At 47.3% G+C, this 15,714-nt stretch overlaps 1 protein-coding gene across 2 annotated transcripts in view; it reads right to left on the bottom strand.

Annotated features, from left to right (window-relative positions):
• The window catches only part of Anxa6 (annexin A6), a 51,223-nt gene that overhangs the window by 8,122 nt on the left and 27,387 nt on the right, over nt 1–15,714 (bottom strand). The window contains exons 13-22 of one of the 2 annotated variants that reach the window (XM_027954787.3): nt 15,185–15,243; nt 13,281–13,359; nt 11,232–11,313; nt 10,149–10,243; nt 9,147–9,260; nt 8,968–9,058; nt 8,142–8,221; nt 7,615–7,668; nt 1,289–1,306; nt 197–290 (exon numbers count right to left, since the gene is read on the bottom strand). In XM_027954787.3, the coding sequence (XP_027810588.1) occupies nt 197–290; nt 1,289–1,306; nt 7,615–7,668; nt 8,142–8,221; nt 8,968–9,058; nt 9,147–9,260; nt 10,149–10,243; nt 11,232–11,313; nt 13,281–13,359; nt 15,185–15,243 (766 nt within the window). The remainder of the gene's footprint in view (nt 1–196; nt 291–1,288; nt 1,307–7,614; nt 7,669–8,141; nt 8,222–8,967; nt 9,059–9,146; nt 9,261–10,148; nt 10,244–11,231; nt 11,314–13,280; nt 13,360–15,184; nt 15,244–15,714) is intronic. The other variant, XM_027954788.3, reaches the window with a different exon arrangement.

Raw genomic sequence — 15,714 nt, 5'->3', positions numbered from 1 at the left:
CTTAAGGAGGTGAAGGGAGATGGCCCGAGGCTGATGATATGCCAGGGTGCCTGTGACCCCATTAACCACAGTGTCCCCTACCACTGCAGGAATAGGGAGGCGGACAGTGTGCAACTGGTTCCTCTTCACAGAGAGCTGAGAGGCTCTTGCTGGATTTGGAACTCTTCCTGCTGAACTGGAAGGAGTTGGGCCTCACCTCTCCTTAGGTGCGGATAGCTACGGGTGCACAGGATCGTCATGAACCGCGTCTCCAGGGAAGTTTTATCTCCGCTGGGAGTGTCTGCGATTTCCTGCAGAGCCCGGGTGGGGACAAGGATTTGGGAGGGGAGACATAAGAAAGTCCCGGTTATGATCCACCTTCCTATCTGCAGAGGCTGAGGTAGCCGGAAGCGGGGCTGATCCAGCCGTCATGGGAGGAGGCTGAGGTTGGCCTCCTTTTCCTCAGCCTCCAGCACAGTAACCTCCACATTCCCCTCTTCAGGTCCCAGAGGCCCAGTGGGCACACTGATGGGCTCGGCACTGGGTGTTTCCACCCTGGCCTTGGGGACTGGGGCCCAGGGGACGGACCAAATTGGCATTGGGCACAGAGACTCAGGGTTCTCCTGCCTTCTGTCCTCCAATTAGAGAGCCCCTCTGGGGAATGTATACATGCACACAAGCAAGGAAAATTGGCCTAGTCAGTGTTTCCCCAAATAGAGTCAAGGGCAGACATTTTCGGGTTTTTTTGGAGGTGGGGTACCAGGGATTGAACTCAGGGTCACTCAACCATGGAGCCACATCCCCAGCCCTATTTTGTATTTCATTTAGAGACAGGGTCTCACTGAGTTGCTTAGCACTTCACTTTTGCTGAGGCTGGCTTTGAACTCATGATCCTCCTGCCCCAGCCTCCTGAGCCACTAGGATTACAGGCGTGAGCCACTGCACCCCGAAAGGCAGACATTTTAACACACCTCACGTGTATGCTTCCTCAGTTATCTTCTAGTTGGCTACAGTTCTATTTACATCCACTTAACTCCCTTTGAAATAACTCATTTTAGGTTAACAAACAAGTGAGTGGACTTAAAGAAAACAATCATAGCCGGTGGTTAAGTAGCCCAAATTGTGCCAGAGATGAACCAGCAAATTTGGGGAAACACTTGCCTGGCCCATGTTTTCCCAGCAGGGTCCTTAAGGGGCCCTGAAGGGCAGAGAGAGAAGCTGCAGAGCAAGGCCCCTAGGTCACTGCCCAGCCCCAAAGCACAGACTTTACTGAGGCTGTTAACATCCAGATGAAGATCGGGACACTCACCAAGATCTCAGCAGCCACCTGAGAGCGGGGAGGAGAGAGAGGAGGGAGAAAAGGGAAGGCAAGAGTCAGAGAGGCTGCAGAGGTTGGCTCTGGGGCTCCTGGGAGGCAGGGGGAGTGGCCAAGGTCCCCTAGAAACCCTGGGACCACTATGAGGGACAGGAGGGGAAAATGCCTGTCTCTGATCTTTGGGCTAAAGCTCAAAATGGGGCCAGGCCTGAAAATAACTAAAAATATGTGCCCCTGGGGATAAGAGAAAGACAAAGAAGTGTGTCCTTCCCTCCAGGTAACCTGGAGCTGGCTCCAGGCCTCAGTTTGCCTGTCAGAAAACTGGGAGAAAGAAACCCTATCACTCCCCACAGAGCTACTGAGAAGATAACACGCAAGGTGCAAAGTGCTCTGCACCTATTGGCACGTTCAGAGTTAGCGCCTGTCGCATTGGGACAGGATGGCCAAGGCTTCTGGGGGGTGATCTACCTGGGGGTGACGGCCTAGCTGCAGGGTGGGGAAGGCATTTCACAGGATTCTTCCTAATGCACAGCACAGCAATCCGTGGCTGTGCTTGGGGACAAAAGCAGTTAGGCCTTTGTGTACCCAGACGATGTCACCTTTGCTTTCTTCCTCGACTCTTTGCTGACTACTTTATTCTCTTGGATAGAATGAAATCCTAATCTTTATAAACAACACTCTTATGCTCTGGAAAACTTCTTTTATTGCATAAGTTAAAATGTCTGTCATAACTTGGAATGCACGTGGCTTTTGGTTGAGCCATAATATTGCTAGGAGTGTGCCCTAGAGATGGACTGGCAAGTCTTCTACCCCATAATACAAAATGGGGCAAGGCCTGAAAATAATTAAAAATATGCTCACTGCAGCCTTCTTTGCAATTGAGAAAAAAAACGGTATGGTTTAGCCAATCAAGAGAAACAATCCACACAACTTTTTAAAAAGAATGAGACTGAGGGCTGGGATTGTGGCTCAGTGGTAGAACGCTTGCCTAGCATGTGTGAGGCCCTGGGTTTGATTCTCAGCACCACATATAAATAAGTAAAATAAAGGTCCATTGATACTAAAAAATATTTTTAAAAAATTAAAAAAGAATAAGACTGAGCCAGGTGCAGTGGTGCATGCCTGTAATCTCAGCCACTTGGGAGGCTGAGGCTGGAGGATCTCAAGTTTGAGGGTAGCCTCAACAACTTTGTGAGATACCTTTGTCTCAAAAAAAAAAAAAAAAAAAAAAAAAAAAAAAAAAGGCAGGGGGTGGTGGTAGCAGCTGGATATGAAGCTCAGAAGGAGAATGCCCCTGAGTTCAATCCCCAGTACTAAAAAATTTTAAAAAAAGAATAAATATAATTAGTCTGGGATGCATGAGCAAGGCCCTGGAAGAGGAAAAAACAAAAACAACAATGAAAGAATGAGATTGATCTACAATGCTAATAAGGCATTTCCATCTAAATGATATAGAAATATAAAATAGAATACACATATTGTGTATAACTGTGTTCCTTTTATCTAGATTAAAAAAATAAATAAACACTCCCCTGCTTACTTCGAAGGACATCAGAAATTACCAAGATATGGTTGACTATGGATTCCTTTGGGAAGGAATGTGAAGAAAAACTTCAGCATTTTCTTTTATTCATTCTGAAATGTCATGATTACCTTTCCCATTGTGGGAATATTACTTTACTTATCTGTGTAAATGTCAAACAGGACTTGTCAGGATTACTAGGATTATGAACAGCTTCTGGTTTTTAAATACTGTATTGAAAGCTGTATTAAAAACAATCCAGTTAAATCTTGAGGACATTGTGCCAAGTGAAAGAAGCTAGCCACAAGGGGACAAACACTGTCTGATTCTACTTACATGAAGCAAATTCACAGACAGGAAGTAGATTGGCAGTTGCCAGGGACCAGGGGAGAGGGAAATAGGCAGTTACTGGTTAGTGGGTTTAGGTTTCAGTTTTGCAAAATAAAAAGCATTCTGGAGATGGATAGCTAGTTGTAATTCTTGTCCCAGAATGTGAATGTACTTGGTACCAATGAATTGTACACTTAAAAACAATAAGTACAGTTAATTTTATGTTACGTGTATTTTATAAAAAAATTTTAGTTTGAGCACTAAAAAAACCCGCAAAAAGCAAAAAACAAACAAACAAACAAACTTCGTATTACTTAAAAAAAAAAGAGAGAGAAAAAAGAACGGGGATGGGGCGGCGTTTAAAAAAATAAAACAAATGGGCTGGGCTTGTGGCTCAGAGGTAGAGCGCTTGCCTGGCTGCGTGAGGCACTGGGTTCAATTCTCAGCACCACATATGATTAAATTAATTAATTAAATAAAGGTCCAATGACAACTAAAAAAATATTTAAAATAATATAAAGTGCTAAATATTCTTATTTATTCAGGTCAGACAACCCCAGATGTATTTTTTCTAAGACAATAACATCTATAATACAAAAAAAAGGTAGTAGGAGCCAGGTGTGGTGGTGCACTCCTCTACTCCCAGCTTCTCGGGGAGACGGAGGTGAAGCTGATGCAGGAAGATTGTGAGTTGGAGTCCAGCCTGGGCAAATTAACAAGAGCCTGTTTCAAAAATAAAATTAAGATAAGGTCTGGGGCTGTAGCTCAGTGGTAAAGTGCTTGTCTAGCATGTGCAAGGTCCTGGGTTCAAGTCCCAGAACCTCTAAGAAAAATGTGATGGAAGATTAAAATAATATTCCCCACAAAAGCTTTTCCTTTTAGCTCAGCTACTTCTTGCAAAAATTAATCTAGGGCTGGGGATGTGGCTCAAGTGGTGGCGCGCTCGTCTGGCGTGCGTGCGGCCCGGGTTCGATCCTCAGCACCGCATACAAACAAAGATGTTGTGTCCGCCAAAAACTAAAAAATAAATATTAAAATTCTCTCTCTCTTTAAAAAAAAAAATTAATCTAGGCAGTTCCTCAAGAGAGTATTCTGCAATGGGAAGGAACAGACACAGATGCATGCTGCAGAGTGGTCGACCCTTGAAACCATCATGCTAAGCGGAAGAAGACAGTCACCCAAGGCCATGTGGTGTGTGGCTCTACTGACACAAAATGTCCGGGATAGGCAAATCTAGCCACAGAAAGCAGACTAGAGGTAGCTTAGGGCTAGGGACATGGGAGAAAATGAGTGACTGTCAATGTGTACAGAGCTTCTGCTAGGGGTGAAGAAATGTTTTAAATCGATTGTGGTGTCGGTTGTATACATCTGTGAAGATAGTAAAATCCACTGAATTGTGCACTATAAATGAGTCAATGGCATGGTATTTGAACTATATTTCAATACAGCTGTTATATCATTAAAAAATCTGGGGATTGGCCGGACTCAGTGGTACACACCTATAATCCTAGAGGGTTGGCAGGCTGAGGCAGAAGGATCACAAGTTCAAAGCCAGCCTCAGCAACCTAGAAAGGCCCTGAGCAACTTAGCAAGACCCTGTCTCAGAAAAAAAAAAAAAAAAAAAAAGAGTAGGGGGGTGCATAAAGTAAAATAAAAAGGCTGGGGATTTGGCTCAGTGGCTAAGCATACCTGGGTTCAATCCTTGGTACAAAAAAAAAAAAAAAATCTCTGGGGATTGATTATCTAAAAATAACTATAATGCTTCTTTTCATTGTGGTCCTGTAATAATTAGGTTATCTACATTGCTTATTGCTCAAACCAGAACGCTAAAGGGGAAAGAGGAGGCTATTGACAGTTACTGTGTGGTGAAAGGTGGAAACTGGACATGCAGTCACTCTGTTAATAATAGACTCTGAGAACCTGCTGCTGCTCCAGATGTGCAGAGGAAGAGGCTGGGGGAGGAGGCAGTCAAAACAAGCACACCAAACTGCCAAGAACGGAAGGGCATTATCTTTCTGAGGGGGAAACTTGGTCCTGCCTATCAACTGCCTTTGATTTTTATAGACACTTTGCTCTAGCCTTCCGACTACACCTTTAGAAATGTACTCTAATGAAAATGATCATGAGTGTGTTAACAGTCTTGGATACTAGGTAGAGGGCTTGGTTAAATAAAGTACAGTGGATTCAGATGGAATAGTATTGGCCATTAACTGTTGCTGCTCTCTAAGAATATATGCAGCAATATGCATAGAATACTAATTTTTTTTAAAAAATTAATATTTTAGTTGTAGTTGGACACAATACCTTTATTTTACTTATTTATTTTTATGTGGTGTTGAGGATCAAACCCAGGGCCTCACCTGTGTTAGGCGAGCACTCTGCCGCTGAGCCACAACTCCAGTCCCTAGAATACTAATTTTTAAATGTTCTAGATCTACTTTTATATATCTACAGAAAAACAATTTGAATATGTGCAAGTAGACTATAGGTTTTCTTTTCCTCTATTTTCTAGTTTCTGTAAAAGAATATGCATTACTTATGTAACAACAACAATAAAATTCTATTTATAGGGCTGCAATTGTGGCTCAGTGGTAGAATGCTTGCCTAGCATTGCAAGCCACTGGGTTCGATTCTCAGCACCACATATAAATAAATGAATAAAATAAAGATCCATCAATATCTTAAAAAAACTTAAAAAAAATCTGTTTATAAGAAAATGGGTCCATCCTAAAATGAAGGATTATCACCCTAATCTGGAGAAGCAGCTGATTTAGGCAGGGCTCTGGCTCAAGGGTCTCAATTGCTTCCATTCAGGCTGTCTCTCTCCCTTTCTCTCCTGCAAACCAGCTGCCCCCTGCTAGTGTCCATTGGAAGCTTAAGCTCACAGGCAGACCAGGCACCAGGCAGAAGCATTCCCTGGAAGGTTGAATTTTGGGATAGGGGATGGATTCAGGAAGAGAGCTAAGACCAAAAGCCCCCTCACAGCACAGTGACACTACTCACTGTAATACTTAATAAACATCTGTTGAATGAGTGAGTAAATTGTGTTCACACCAAGCTGCGATTGTGTCTGGCTGGGTTTCCTGACTATCCCATAAATGCGCCCAGAATATAAATGACATCCCACGATTCAGCTAGGAACCCTGAAGCTCGTGACAACTGTATTCCAAAGCAAGGGCAGGACCTCTAGACAACTGCTACCTGTTTTGCTAAGCTGCAGGGGAAATTTCTGGACTGGGTCCTGGAAGATTCTAAATGATATTAAGGATAGACTTTGGAGTCAGGCAAGACCGAGTTCAAATCAAACCAACGCCACTACTCTTAGAAACTTCCCTTAGAAAAGTTTAGGAGTTTCATTTTCCTCCAGTAAAAACAGGAAACATAATTGACATAGAAGAGTTCAGCATTATGCTCAGTATAAAGCATGCATTCTAATCATTGCAATTGTACTTGTTGGGGTGCCGCTAAGGATTTTTCTAGCTCATTAACTGTTGCAACATACCACACACCTGTGGTTGCAGCCAGGAACAGAAAAGTTGCTGCCTGACTCTCAATCCATTTTCTACCCATCAGCTGAAAATAAGGGGCTTTGCAGTTTGTAGTGTCTCTGTTCAATCCCAAGACATTGAGATTTTGAGGGGGTGGGGAAGGGGCAGGCAGAAGAGATGGAAACAGGTTCTGGGTCAGGCCAGTGGATGCTGGGATCAAGTCCCAGGTCAATAGGGACAATTCAGATGGCCTCAGTAGGGACCATGCATTCATAGGAACCATCAGGGGAAATAAATTGGGGGTTGTCCAGCCTCTGGAGAAGCCATTTCTAGACCTAAGCTTCCTGGCCTAAGAAGCTGGGCAGCAGCTGAGTGGCTAAGAGATCCTGGTGAAACCCTCCCCCATAATCATTCAACAAATACTTATTGAGTATTGCTGAGCATGTGCCACTCTGGATACATGCTCAGACACAACAGAATGCACGGAGCAAAACAGAGATGCCAGCCCTGGGCTTCTCCCAGGACACTCTCTTCAACCTCAGCCCCATTTGATAGATAATAAGTCCTCTTTCCCAGCAAGATCCCAAGCCTGCTCCCTCTAGGTCAGTTCTACCTGGGCCACTGGTTTGCTGTGTGACTTTCTCCAGAAGACATTCACCCACTCTGGCCTCTGTTTTTCAACTGTAACTTGAAAGGTTTGACCTGGGTCATCTGTACATCCCTTCCCATTCCGAGGAACCCACTGCTCACATAGGAAATGCTGGGAAGACTAGCATCTATTGCCAAATCTCATTCTGAAAATCTTAAAGTCTCAGTTCTAAAGGGTGGAAATAGAGGGGCCCAGAGTCTAAGAGTCCACCAATCAAACCGGCGACACCTCTGCAGGAGCCTACCCCACTTCCAGACTGCCAGGGCCTGGCCTGACGTCACTTGGAGAGGCTTCTCAGAAGAGCCCAGCTAATGGTGGCCTGGGGTCTCACCTGGGCATCTTCCCGGGCCTGGTCTCGGTCTTCTCCTCCTTCCTCACGGTTTCCCTGCAACAAGACCAGTAAGAAAAGTCAGTTCCTACACATGCACCCATCCCTGTCCCTCAGCATCCCCAGTTCCACCTTCCCAAACTCCTTTCCTTATCTGTAACACAGGGACAATAATCCTGCCTTCTAGGATAGGTGGTGGTGGCACTTAGAGCCATGCCTGACACAGTGAGCTCTCAATATTTGTGGATGAGGGCCTGATACTTGGGTTATGAGGCATTCAAGAGATGGTGGAGGAAGCTCCTGGGTAACATCACAGGAGGAGGTCACCCATGTCGTCTTGTTCTATGAGCTGGGAGTCCAAAAGCCATGCTGATGGCCATCAAAGAGGGCTGCCTGGAGAAGGTGGCACCAAGCCAGCTTTGAGAAGTGAACAAGGGTAGGTGGTGAGACACTGAGAAGTCAAGAGGGGAGACCCCTCTCTCGCACTCAGCCATGCTTCCCCTCCTCCCAGGCCCCATGAATGCACTCACCGTGGCCAGAGAAATGAGGATCCTCTTAAAGTGGCCGGATGTGTCTGAGCTCAGGGCATCCTCCAGGGACTTGTGATAGTCTGAGACAGAGAAAGGGGGTGTGGGCACCTGCTAGCCAAGCTCAAACTTGGGCCAGGGCAGTTGTTAGCAAGGAGAGGTGGGAATGAAGGGGTGTGTAGTCAACTCTCAGGGGCATCCAGTCATCCTTCTGCTGATTTTGTAAGACAACTGGTATTCCCATGAACCCTCACCTCCTCTGCATCCTTCTGCTTACATGGCTGGTTGAGGTCTCATAGTATCTCACCTCTCTCCCTTAAAACCTCTATCTAGACCCAGGAGAACAACTGTGACCATGTCACTCCCCTACTCAAAAATTCTACTGTAAACTGTTTATAAGAGAAAAACCGTCTGCGGCTTTTCATAATGAAAATAAGAGGCCACTTGTTTAAACACTAAGAATTTGAAGATAGCAACAGCAGAGCGTGCATTTAAGCAGAAGACCCTGCTGAGTGTGGGCCCTGGACAGCTGCTCAGGCCATACACCATGAAGTCTCTCTCGCTCTCTTTAGTGGGCTGGGAAGCTCTCTCTTCTCACCTCCTTCCAAACCTTCTTCCACTGCCAGGCCTTTGTCCTACTGGGACACCTCTGCCTTTCTCCAGACACAGGGCTGGGCACACCCAAGGGGCTTATCCAAGCCTCGTGAACTGAGAGAAAGGAGATAGGCTGGAGCTGCGGGTGGAGTTGAGGCTGAGGTTGAGAGCAGAGGGCCCTGGCTTTTCTTCCGCCTGCCTCCCAGCAGCACTAGGCCCAGTTCCCCAGACTTACCCTCCTTGTAGGCCTCATTGATGGCCCGGATTTCATCATTGTTCCGAGTGGCCAGGATTTCGATCAGAGCCTTTTCATCCGTGCCAGCTCCCTAGAACATCCAGGCAAAGACAATCTTGGCCACTGTCCTAACCTCTGTGCCCCACCGGAACCAGCAGAGACTGGTGCCCACACTATACCTCCATGGCCTTCTTCAACTGCTTGGCATCATAATGGGCTGGTGGCATCATGAGCCCGAGAATCAGCCTCGCCAGGTCTCCAGAGATCTCAGACTTCAGGTCAGCCATTAAGTCCTACAAAGGGCAGGGCCAAGGTCATGCCAACATCAAAACTCATTAGGAAATGAGGAAACAGGATCTCCCTGTGGGAAAGTCACAGGAGTCTGTCTTTGCTGATGTTAAATTTTATATATTATATCTATTTTTTTTGGGGGGGGTAGTATCAAGGATTGAATTTAGGGGCATTCAACCACTGAGCCTCATTCCCAGCCCTATTTTGTGTTTTATTTTATTTTTTTGGTTCTGGGGATTGAACCCAGGGGTGCTCTACCACTGAGCGACACGCCCAGACTGTTTTAATTTTTATTTTGAAAAAGGGTCTTGCTAAGTTGCTGGGGCTGGCCTCAAATTTGTGATTCTCCTGCCTCAGCCTCCAGGATCACAGGCATGAACCAATGCACCAGGCTTGCATTTATTATTCAGATGAAGTTCAAGAGAGTGGGTGAAAAAGAACCAAGAAGAAGATCTGCTCTCCTGGGAGGCAATGCTGCAGGATACCATTTCCATCTTGGGGGAAACTCATCAGCCTAAGCCAGGTGCCACCAAGGTGCGATAATCACTGACACTCAGCCTTGGGGCTTTGAAGCCAGCTCTCTCTCTGCACAGAGGAACTGCAAGTCCCCCAAAGCACCATCTAAAAACACTCATATCCCTGATTGGGGACCCATGCTGAGCTTCTGCCTCTACTGTGCCATCTTGCACAAGTGTCACTGATAGCAAGGAACTGGGGGAGCCAAGAGGCATGTCTGCGGCAGCCCAAACCCAGTACTGGAGACATTCCAAGATCATCTAATCACACGAGGTTCCTATTGCCATGAAGACATTTGTGCCCAACAGTGCAGAGCTGGCTGTGAGGGGATGAGCTTCATCAGGGGAGGTGCGTGGATGAGGGGAGGCCCTTACCCGGCCAAAGTGAGACTTGAAGGTCTGCCGGATCTGCTGGCGCTGGGCATTGCTGCGATGCGTGATGATATCAATGATGGTGTCCTCGTCGGTTCCTGAATCATCAAAGCCACATGCCTCAGAGGAAGGCCTATGACTCAGCTTCTCCATGTCCCCCCAGTGATGGTCCCCATCTAGGTAGAAATCTGGCCAGGCAGTCATGTGCTTCTGAGCCCCTGCCGGCCCTTTGTCTTTGGCTCAGGCCACTGACTTCCCCTGGATCCCTCCCAGCTTCCTTCTGTCAAGTCACTGGTTGAGAAAAAGGGATACCTACGAAGGGAGAGAGCACTGGGTTGGGAGTCAGGGACTCTGGTTCTAATCTTGGCTCAGACAGTACCATCAACCTCAGATCTGGCACAGGACTCATTTTTACATCTATCATCTTACAGACCTAGATATGCGTGATAGATACTATTCCCACGAGACAAACAGAAATGAGGCCTGGAAGAGTGGACTTTCCCTAAAGCCTACTGGGAGTTGCTGTGGAACAGCGAGGAGGAGAAAAGGTGATGGAAGCCAAAGCCCTGACTCTCTGTCCCCAGCTGGGTTTTCTTGAGCACAGGTCCAGCTGGGTGCTGTGGGGCTTTTTCCACAACAAGCAAATGCCAGCCTAGAAGAGCTGACCAGCAGGGGGCGCTCTCGTCCCAGGTCTGGGTTTCTCAGCTACTGGGTCATCGCCCTCATTTTACCCAGAACAGTTAAAGGACTTAGGACTAAGTCACACCGTGAGTCAGCAGCAAAGCCACAGCACAAATCCAGGCTTTATGACCTAATACTTTCTTTCACACCAGTATACTGTACCCAAGGCCCTGAGGGGGCACCTTGGTCTCCAGGAAAGACGCCTGCCAAGTTCCTTACAAGCCCTCTCTCGTGCCCTTCCTTTCCCCACTGAAGGAGCCAGGAGGCTCCCAGGAGGGTGAAGACCTGGCCTCCTCATTATGCAGACATTAGCTGGATGTCCCATCCCTGGGTCCTGCCCAGCCCATTGCCAAACCTGCCACACTGCTGCCCCAGAGGCCAACCCTGCCCTCATGTGCTCCTTACCAAGTCCCTTCATGGCTTTCCTCAGGGCTTTGGCATCTGCATCAGGGTTGAAGTCACCTGCTGGGCGCACGGTTCCCTTTAGCTGTGAGAAGCAGAAAGAGCATGAGCAATTGTCTAGAGGCTCCAGAGCCAGGCCAGAGAGGAGCATGCGAAGGGGGGAGCCTTCCCCGTGAGCTCCAAACCAAGCAGCTTGGGGAAAAGAGGCAGGGGAAAGGCACAGCAGACAGACCCTGAGCCAGAGCTGAGAGGGACAGAGGAGAGAGGTAGTCTCAGGCCTAGAGCAGGGCAAGAGCTGGTCAGGGAAAAGGAGTCAGCTTCTGCTATAGGACTCATCCTGTCCCAGTTTCCTGGGACTGCGTACTCCATTTGGGCCCCCCAGTCCTTCAGAATGCCACCCTGTCTCTAGAGCCCTGTTGCCCGTTAGAGTCACTGCCCCTAAAAAGGCAGCCAAAGTGTTCTGAAATATTATACCAGAGTTTCCCAAATTTCAGTCACCCCCAAGTGACCTTCACACTAGTTTCTACATTTGCATATACCCCGTGATAGTCTTAATATTTTCCCTGAGTCAACTTCTTTTCTGTTTTACTTAGACATATCTGTTTTTGTTTTTATTTTTGGTGCTGGGGGTGGAGCCCAGGGTCTCCACATGCTATACACATGTTCTACCACTGAGCTACTAAGACCCAACCCATTCGTTTGAAGTGCATTTGAATACATTTAAAGGACAAAGATAATTTTTTTCCCTATTTTGTCCTTGTATATACTCTCTTTGCCCACAATAGTGCCTGACTCATAATAGGCATCAAAAGATACTTGTTAAATGAATTAATGGTTGAAAAAAATTATATTACAATAATGAATTAGGAAGTATCATACGCTATAAAAGCCGATAACCCATGAAAATGTAATAAAAACAAAAAAACAACAATGTCAACTATGACCGAATTTCACAAGATGTCATCGCTTGCCAAAAGCTCTGAACTCAGAGCCAGCTCTCTTCGCTCTTTTTTCCTTTTGGTACTGGGGGTTGAACCCAAGGGTGTTTTACTCCTGAGTTACATTCCTGGCCCTTTTTATTTTTCATATTTTGAAACAGGGTCTTGCTAAGTTGCTGAGACTGGCCTGGAGCTTGGGGTCCTCTTGTCTCAGCCTCCTGGATCACTGGGATTATAGGCATGTGACACTACACTTGGCCCTTTGCTCTGTGAAAAAGGATAGTCAATGAGTGCTGGGACTCATTTGGCACCAAGCTTAGACTATTTCTTTGACATAATCAGAAAGATCGATGGAACTGAAGAGGAATTGCTCTCCCACTGTGTGGGGTTCAGTGTCACTTAACGTCCTGAGGGTCCTCCACTCTGCCAGACTAAGTTCATTTCTTGTTTAACTTAAGATCGTTTACATTAATAGTTCTTGCCTTACAACAAGAACATCAGAGCTCAAGAGCCCTTAAGTCACCAAGATGGCCATGACTAACCCTTCATTTTGAAGATGCAAAAATAGAGGCTCAGAGACAGGTGGGTACTTGCCCAAAGTATCCCAGACAGTGACTTATAGAATCCAAGGTTCCAAATTGTTGTGTGGGCCAAGTATTACTGGCCTCTGGAATGGTTTGTCCCAAGTGCTTCTGTGAAACATTTCATCCCTGTCTTTGTGGACCCCAGGTCTGAGGATGCTCAGGAGCACAGCCTCGACTCCTTCAGTGCCCCCAGGGATCTCAGTGTGTATGCCTGGGAAGCCCGGCTACTGGACCCAGGATGAAACAGGAACCCCATGGAACCAGCCAGGTCTCTGCTTGAGCAAGCCCTGTTAGCAGTGAGTGGGCCAGAATACTCCCCAGCATGTTAGAAGTTAATGCAGGAATCAGGTGCCCCCTCCAGAAGATCCCCCAACCAATTCATCACTCGAGGGGAGAAAAGGAAGCTGCAGTTGTGAGAATCTGTCTCAGGTTGGCCGCCAGGGGGCAGCTGGGTGCCAACCAGAGCAGCAGGAAGGTGCAAGCGGAAGAGTGGAAGCTGGTGGTCAAGCAGGAGGTGGGGAGGGTCTGACCTCTACTCGGGACACTGCACTAAGTTCCCACATCTGATAGGCCACCTGCGCTGCCTCCGGGAAGAACTGGCCAGCAGCACTGGAATGGAGGGGGTTGAGGGGGGTTGAGGGGGGGAAGGAGGGAATGTCATTATGGGTAATGCTCCATACACAACACACGCACACATACACACACGCGCGCGCGCACACACACACACACACACACATTCACCAACACACACACCTGTGGCTTTCCTTTCTCTTCAGCCTGGCTTCATTCATTACCCAGAGCCCTTCCCTCGTTCCTGAGCATCTTCCATCCTCTCTTGAGCTGTCCTCCAGCTCCCTGAAACACTGGCTTCTCCCAGAAGCCTTCTTGGCCCCAGATCCAAGTGGGGAAGGACTTCTCCAATCCTTGGGCCTCCCCTTTCTTCTTAATAACATGAGTGACTTCTGTCTCAAACCCTCTCAAAGGCCAAGGGGTGGGATACGGTGTGTATGCCTGGGAAGCCGGGCTACTGGGCCCAGGATGACGTTGTCCCTACATCTACTGCAAAGTACCGAGGTATCCCCTTGAATCGGCAGCCTCTATGGCACTTACCAAAGTTAGCAGGAGGCTCTTGTATCCCTCCCTTCCTTAATGGATCCTGTTGGGGTAGGGTGTGGTGGGTACTGGGGCTTGAACCCAAGGGTTTTCTATCACTGAGCTATGCCCCCAGCCCTTTTTATTTTTTATTTTGAGACAAAGTCTCACTATGTTGTCTAGGCTGGCCTTGAGTTTGCCGTCCTCCTGCTTCAACTTCCCAAACTGCTGGGATTACAAGTGTGCACCACCACACCTGATTCTTTAATTGATTCTTAAAGACCTCAGAGAAGAGAAATCAGAGCACTCACAATTCCCTTTCTACAAATTCATCAAGCCATGGCCCAACTTAACATGACAGGAAGAGGTCCCAGGCCCGGCCCAGGTCTCTGCTTTGTTTCTTTCTTCATGCACCATGTAACTGTGACCTCAGTTATATGACAAACCAGGTGGTCCATCCTTGTCTCCAGGCCTTTCTACTTGTGAGTTCTTCTACCCCAAACACTCTCCCTCCTTTTACTTGGCTGTTCCTCTTCCCCTTCCTCCTTGGGTCTCTGCCCCATCATCTCTGAGAAGCATTCACAGTTTAGGGTCAGTGCACCTCTGTCTTTCATGTACATGGCGCCTATACTTCTCCCTCATTGTAGGGCTGACCATGTTGGCATACTGGTCCGCATCCCCTGCTACACTGTAGGCTTCAATGGGAGCTTCCCCACAGGGCTGTACAGAAGGCACTTGATACAAATATCCTAATCAATGAGTAGGCAGAGCAGGAGCTTGTATTTCTCCCTATAAAACACACGATGTAACTGAGAAGCAGCTACAAAGTAGTAGGGCCTGGACTCCCATGTTCTCTCTTTTTTCTTTTTCATTTTGAGGTGCTAGGGATTGAACCCAGGCCTTGCATGTCAAGGAAAGTGCTCTACCACTAAGCTACACCCCAGCCCTTTTTATTTTGAGACAGGGACTTGCAAAGTTGCCAAAGCTGGCCCGGAACTTGCAATCTTCCTGTCTCAGTCTCCTGAGTGGTTAGGATGACAGGTGTGTACCACTGCATCTGGCTGGACCCCCATATTCTTGGTCCAAACTCCACCTTGACCTTCCAAGTTCACAAGAACTTATTCACAAGAGACATCTCCATGTATAAGAGAACACACTCATGTTCAGACACACAGACACTTCCACAGACCCACAAACACAATAGAAGTCAACAGAGGCCACCTTTCACCAGCATGGTGCTCCTGGCTCAGAGGGAGCCCCAGCACATCCAATCCATCCATCGGGATGAAAGCCAGGAGAGTCCCAGGCCACTCCCTCCGGCCTGACCCAAGAAGCCACTTACTCATCATCTCCCCCGCACAGTTTTAGCAGAGCCTTCTTGTACTCGCCAGAGGTGTCATTCTGGGAAGAAAGAGAAATAAAGGTGACCTCTCACCCAGCCCTGGGTTCTTCTCAGACAGAAGGCAAGGTTCTGCATAGCCCAGAAGAGTGGAGGGCTGCACACACATTCACAGCGAATGAGTGTGGAGGTGTCCTAGACCACCTAACAGGGTGGGCTGGTCAATATTTAACAACAGGCTCTCGGGGGTGGGGGGAAGGAGGAAAAGTAGGAAGGAAAAAAGGTATTCGCCAATTTCTGTGGTGTAAATACTTCCCAAAATGGAGAATTCTCGCTGCCAGATGCCAGCGTGAGAGAGCCTCAGCACACCACTGCCATCAGAGTCCCTAGCCCAGCCCTTCTAAGGGAAATATTCCATGGAACTCAGGCTCCATGAAAGAAAACATTGGGAAATGCTAAAAGTCAAACACCTATATATCTGATAGATAACACGTATCAATAATAAATGGCATATTCTATAGCCTGCTTGAGGT

Source organism: Marmota flaviventris, chromosome 5 (genome assembly GCF_047511675.1).
Source record: "Marmota flaviventris isolate mMarFla1 chromosome 5, mMarFla1.hap1, whole genome shotgun sequence".
In the NCBI taxonomy this organism is placed as follows: Eukaryota; Metazoa; Chordata; class Mammalia; order Rodentia; family Sciuridae; genus Marmota; species Marmota flaviventris.
Note: the sequence above shows the minus strand (reverse complement) of the source record. Positions and strands in the feature narration are given on the sequence as shown.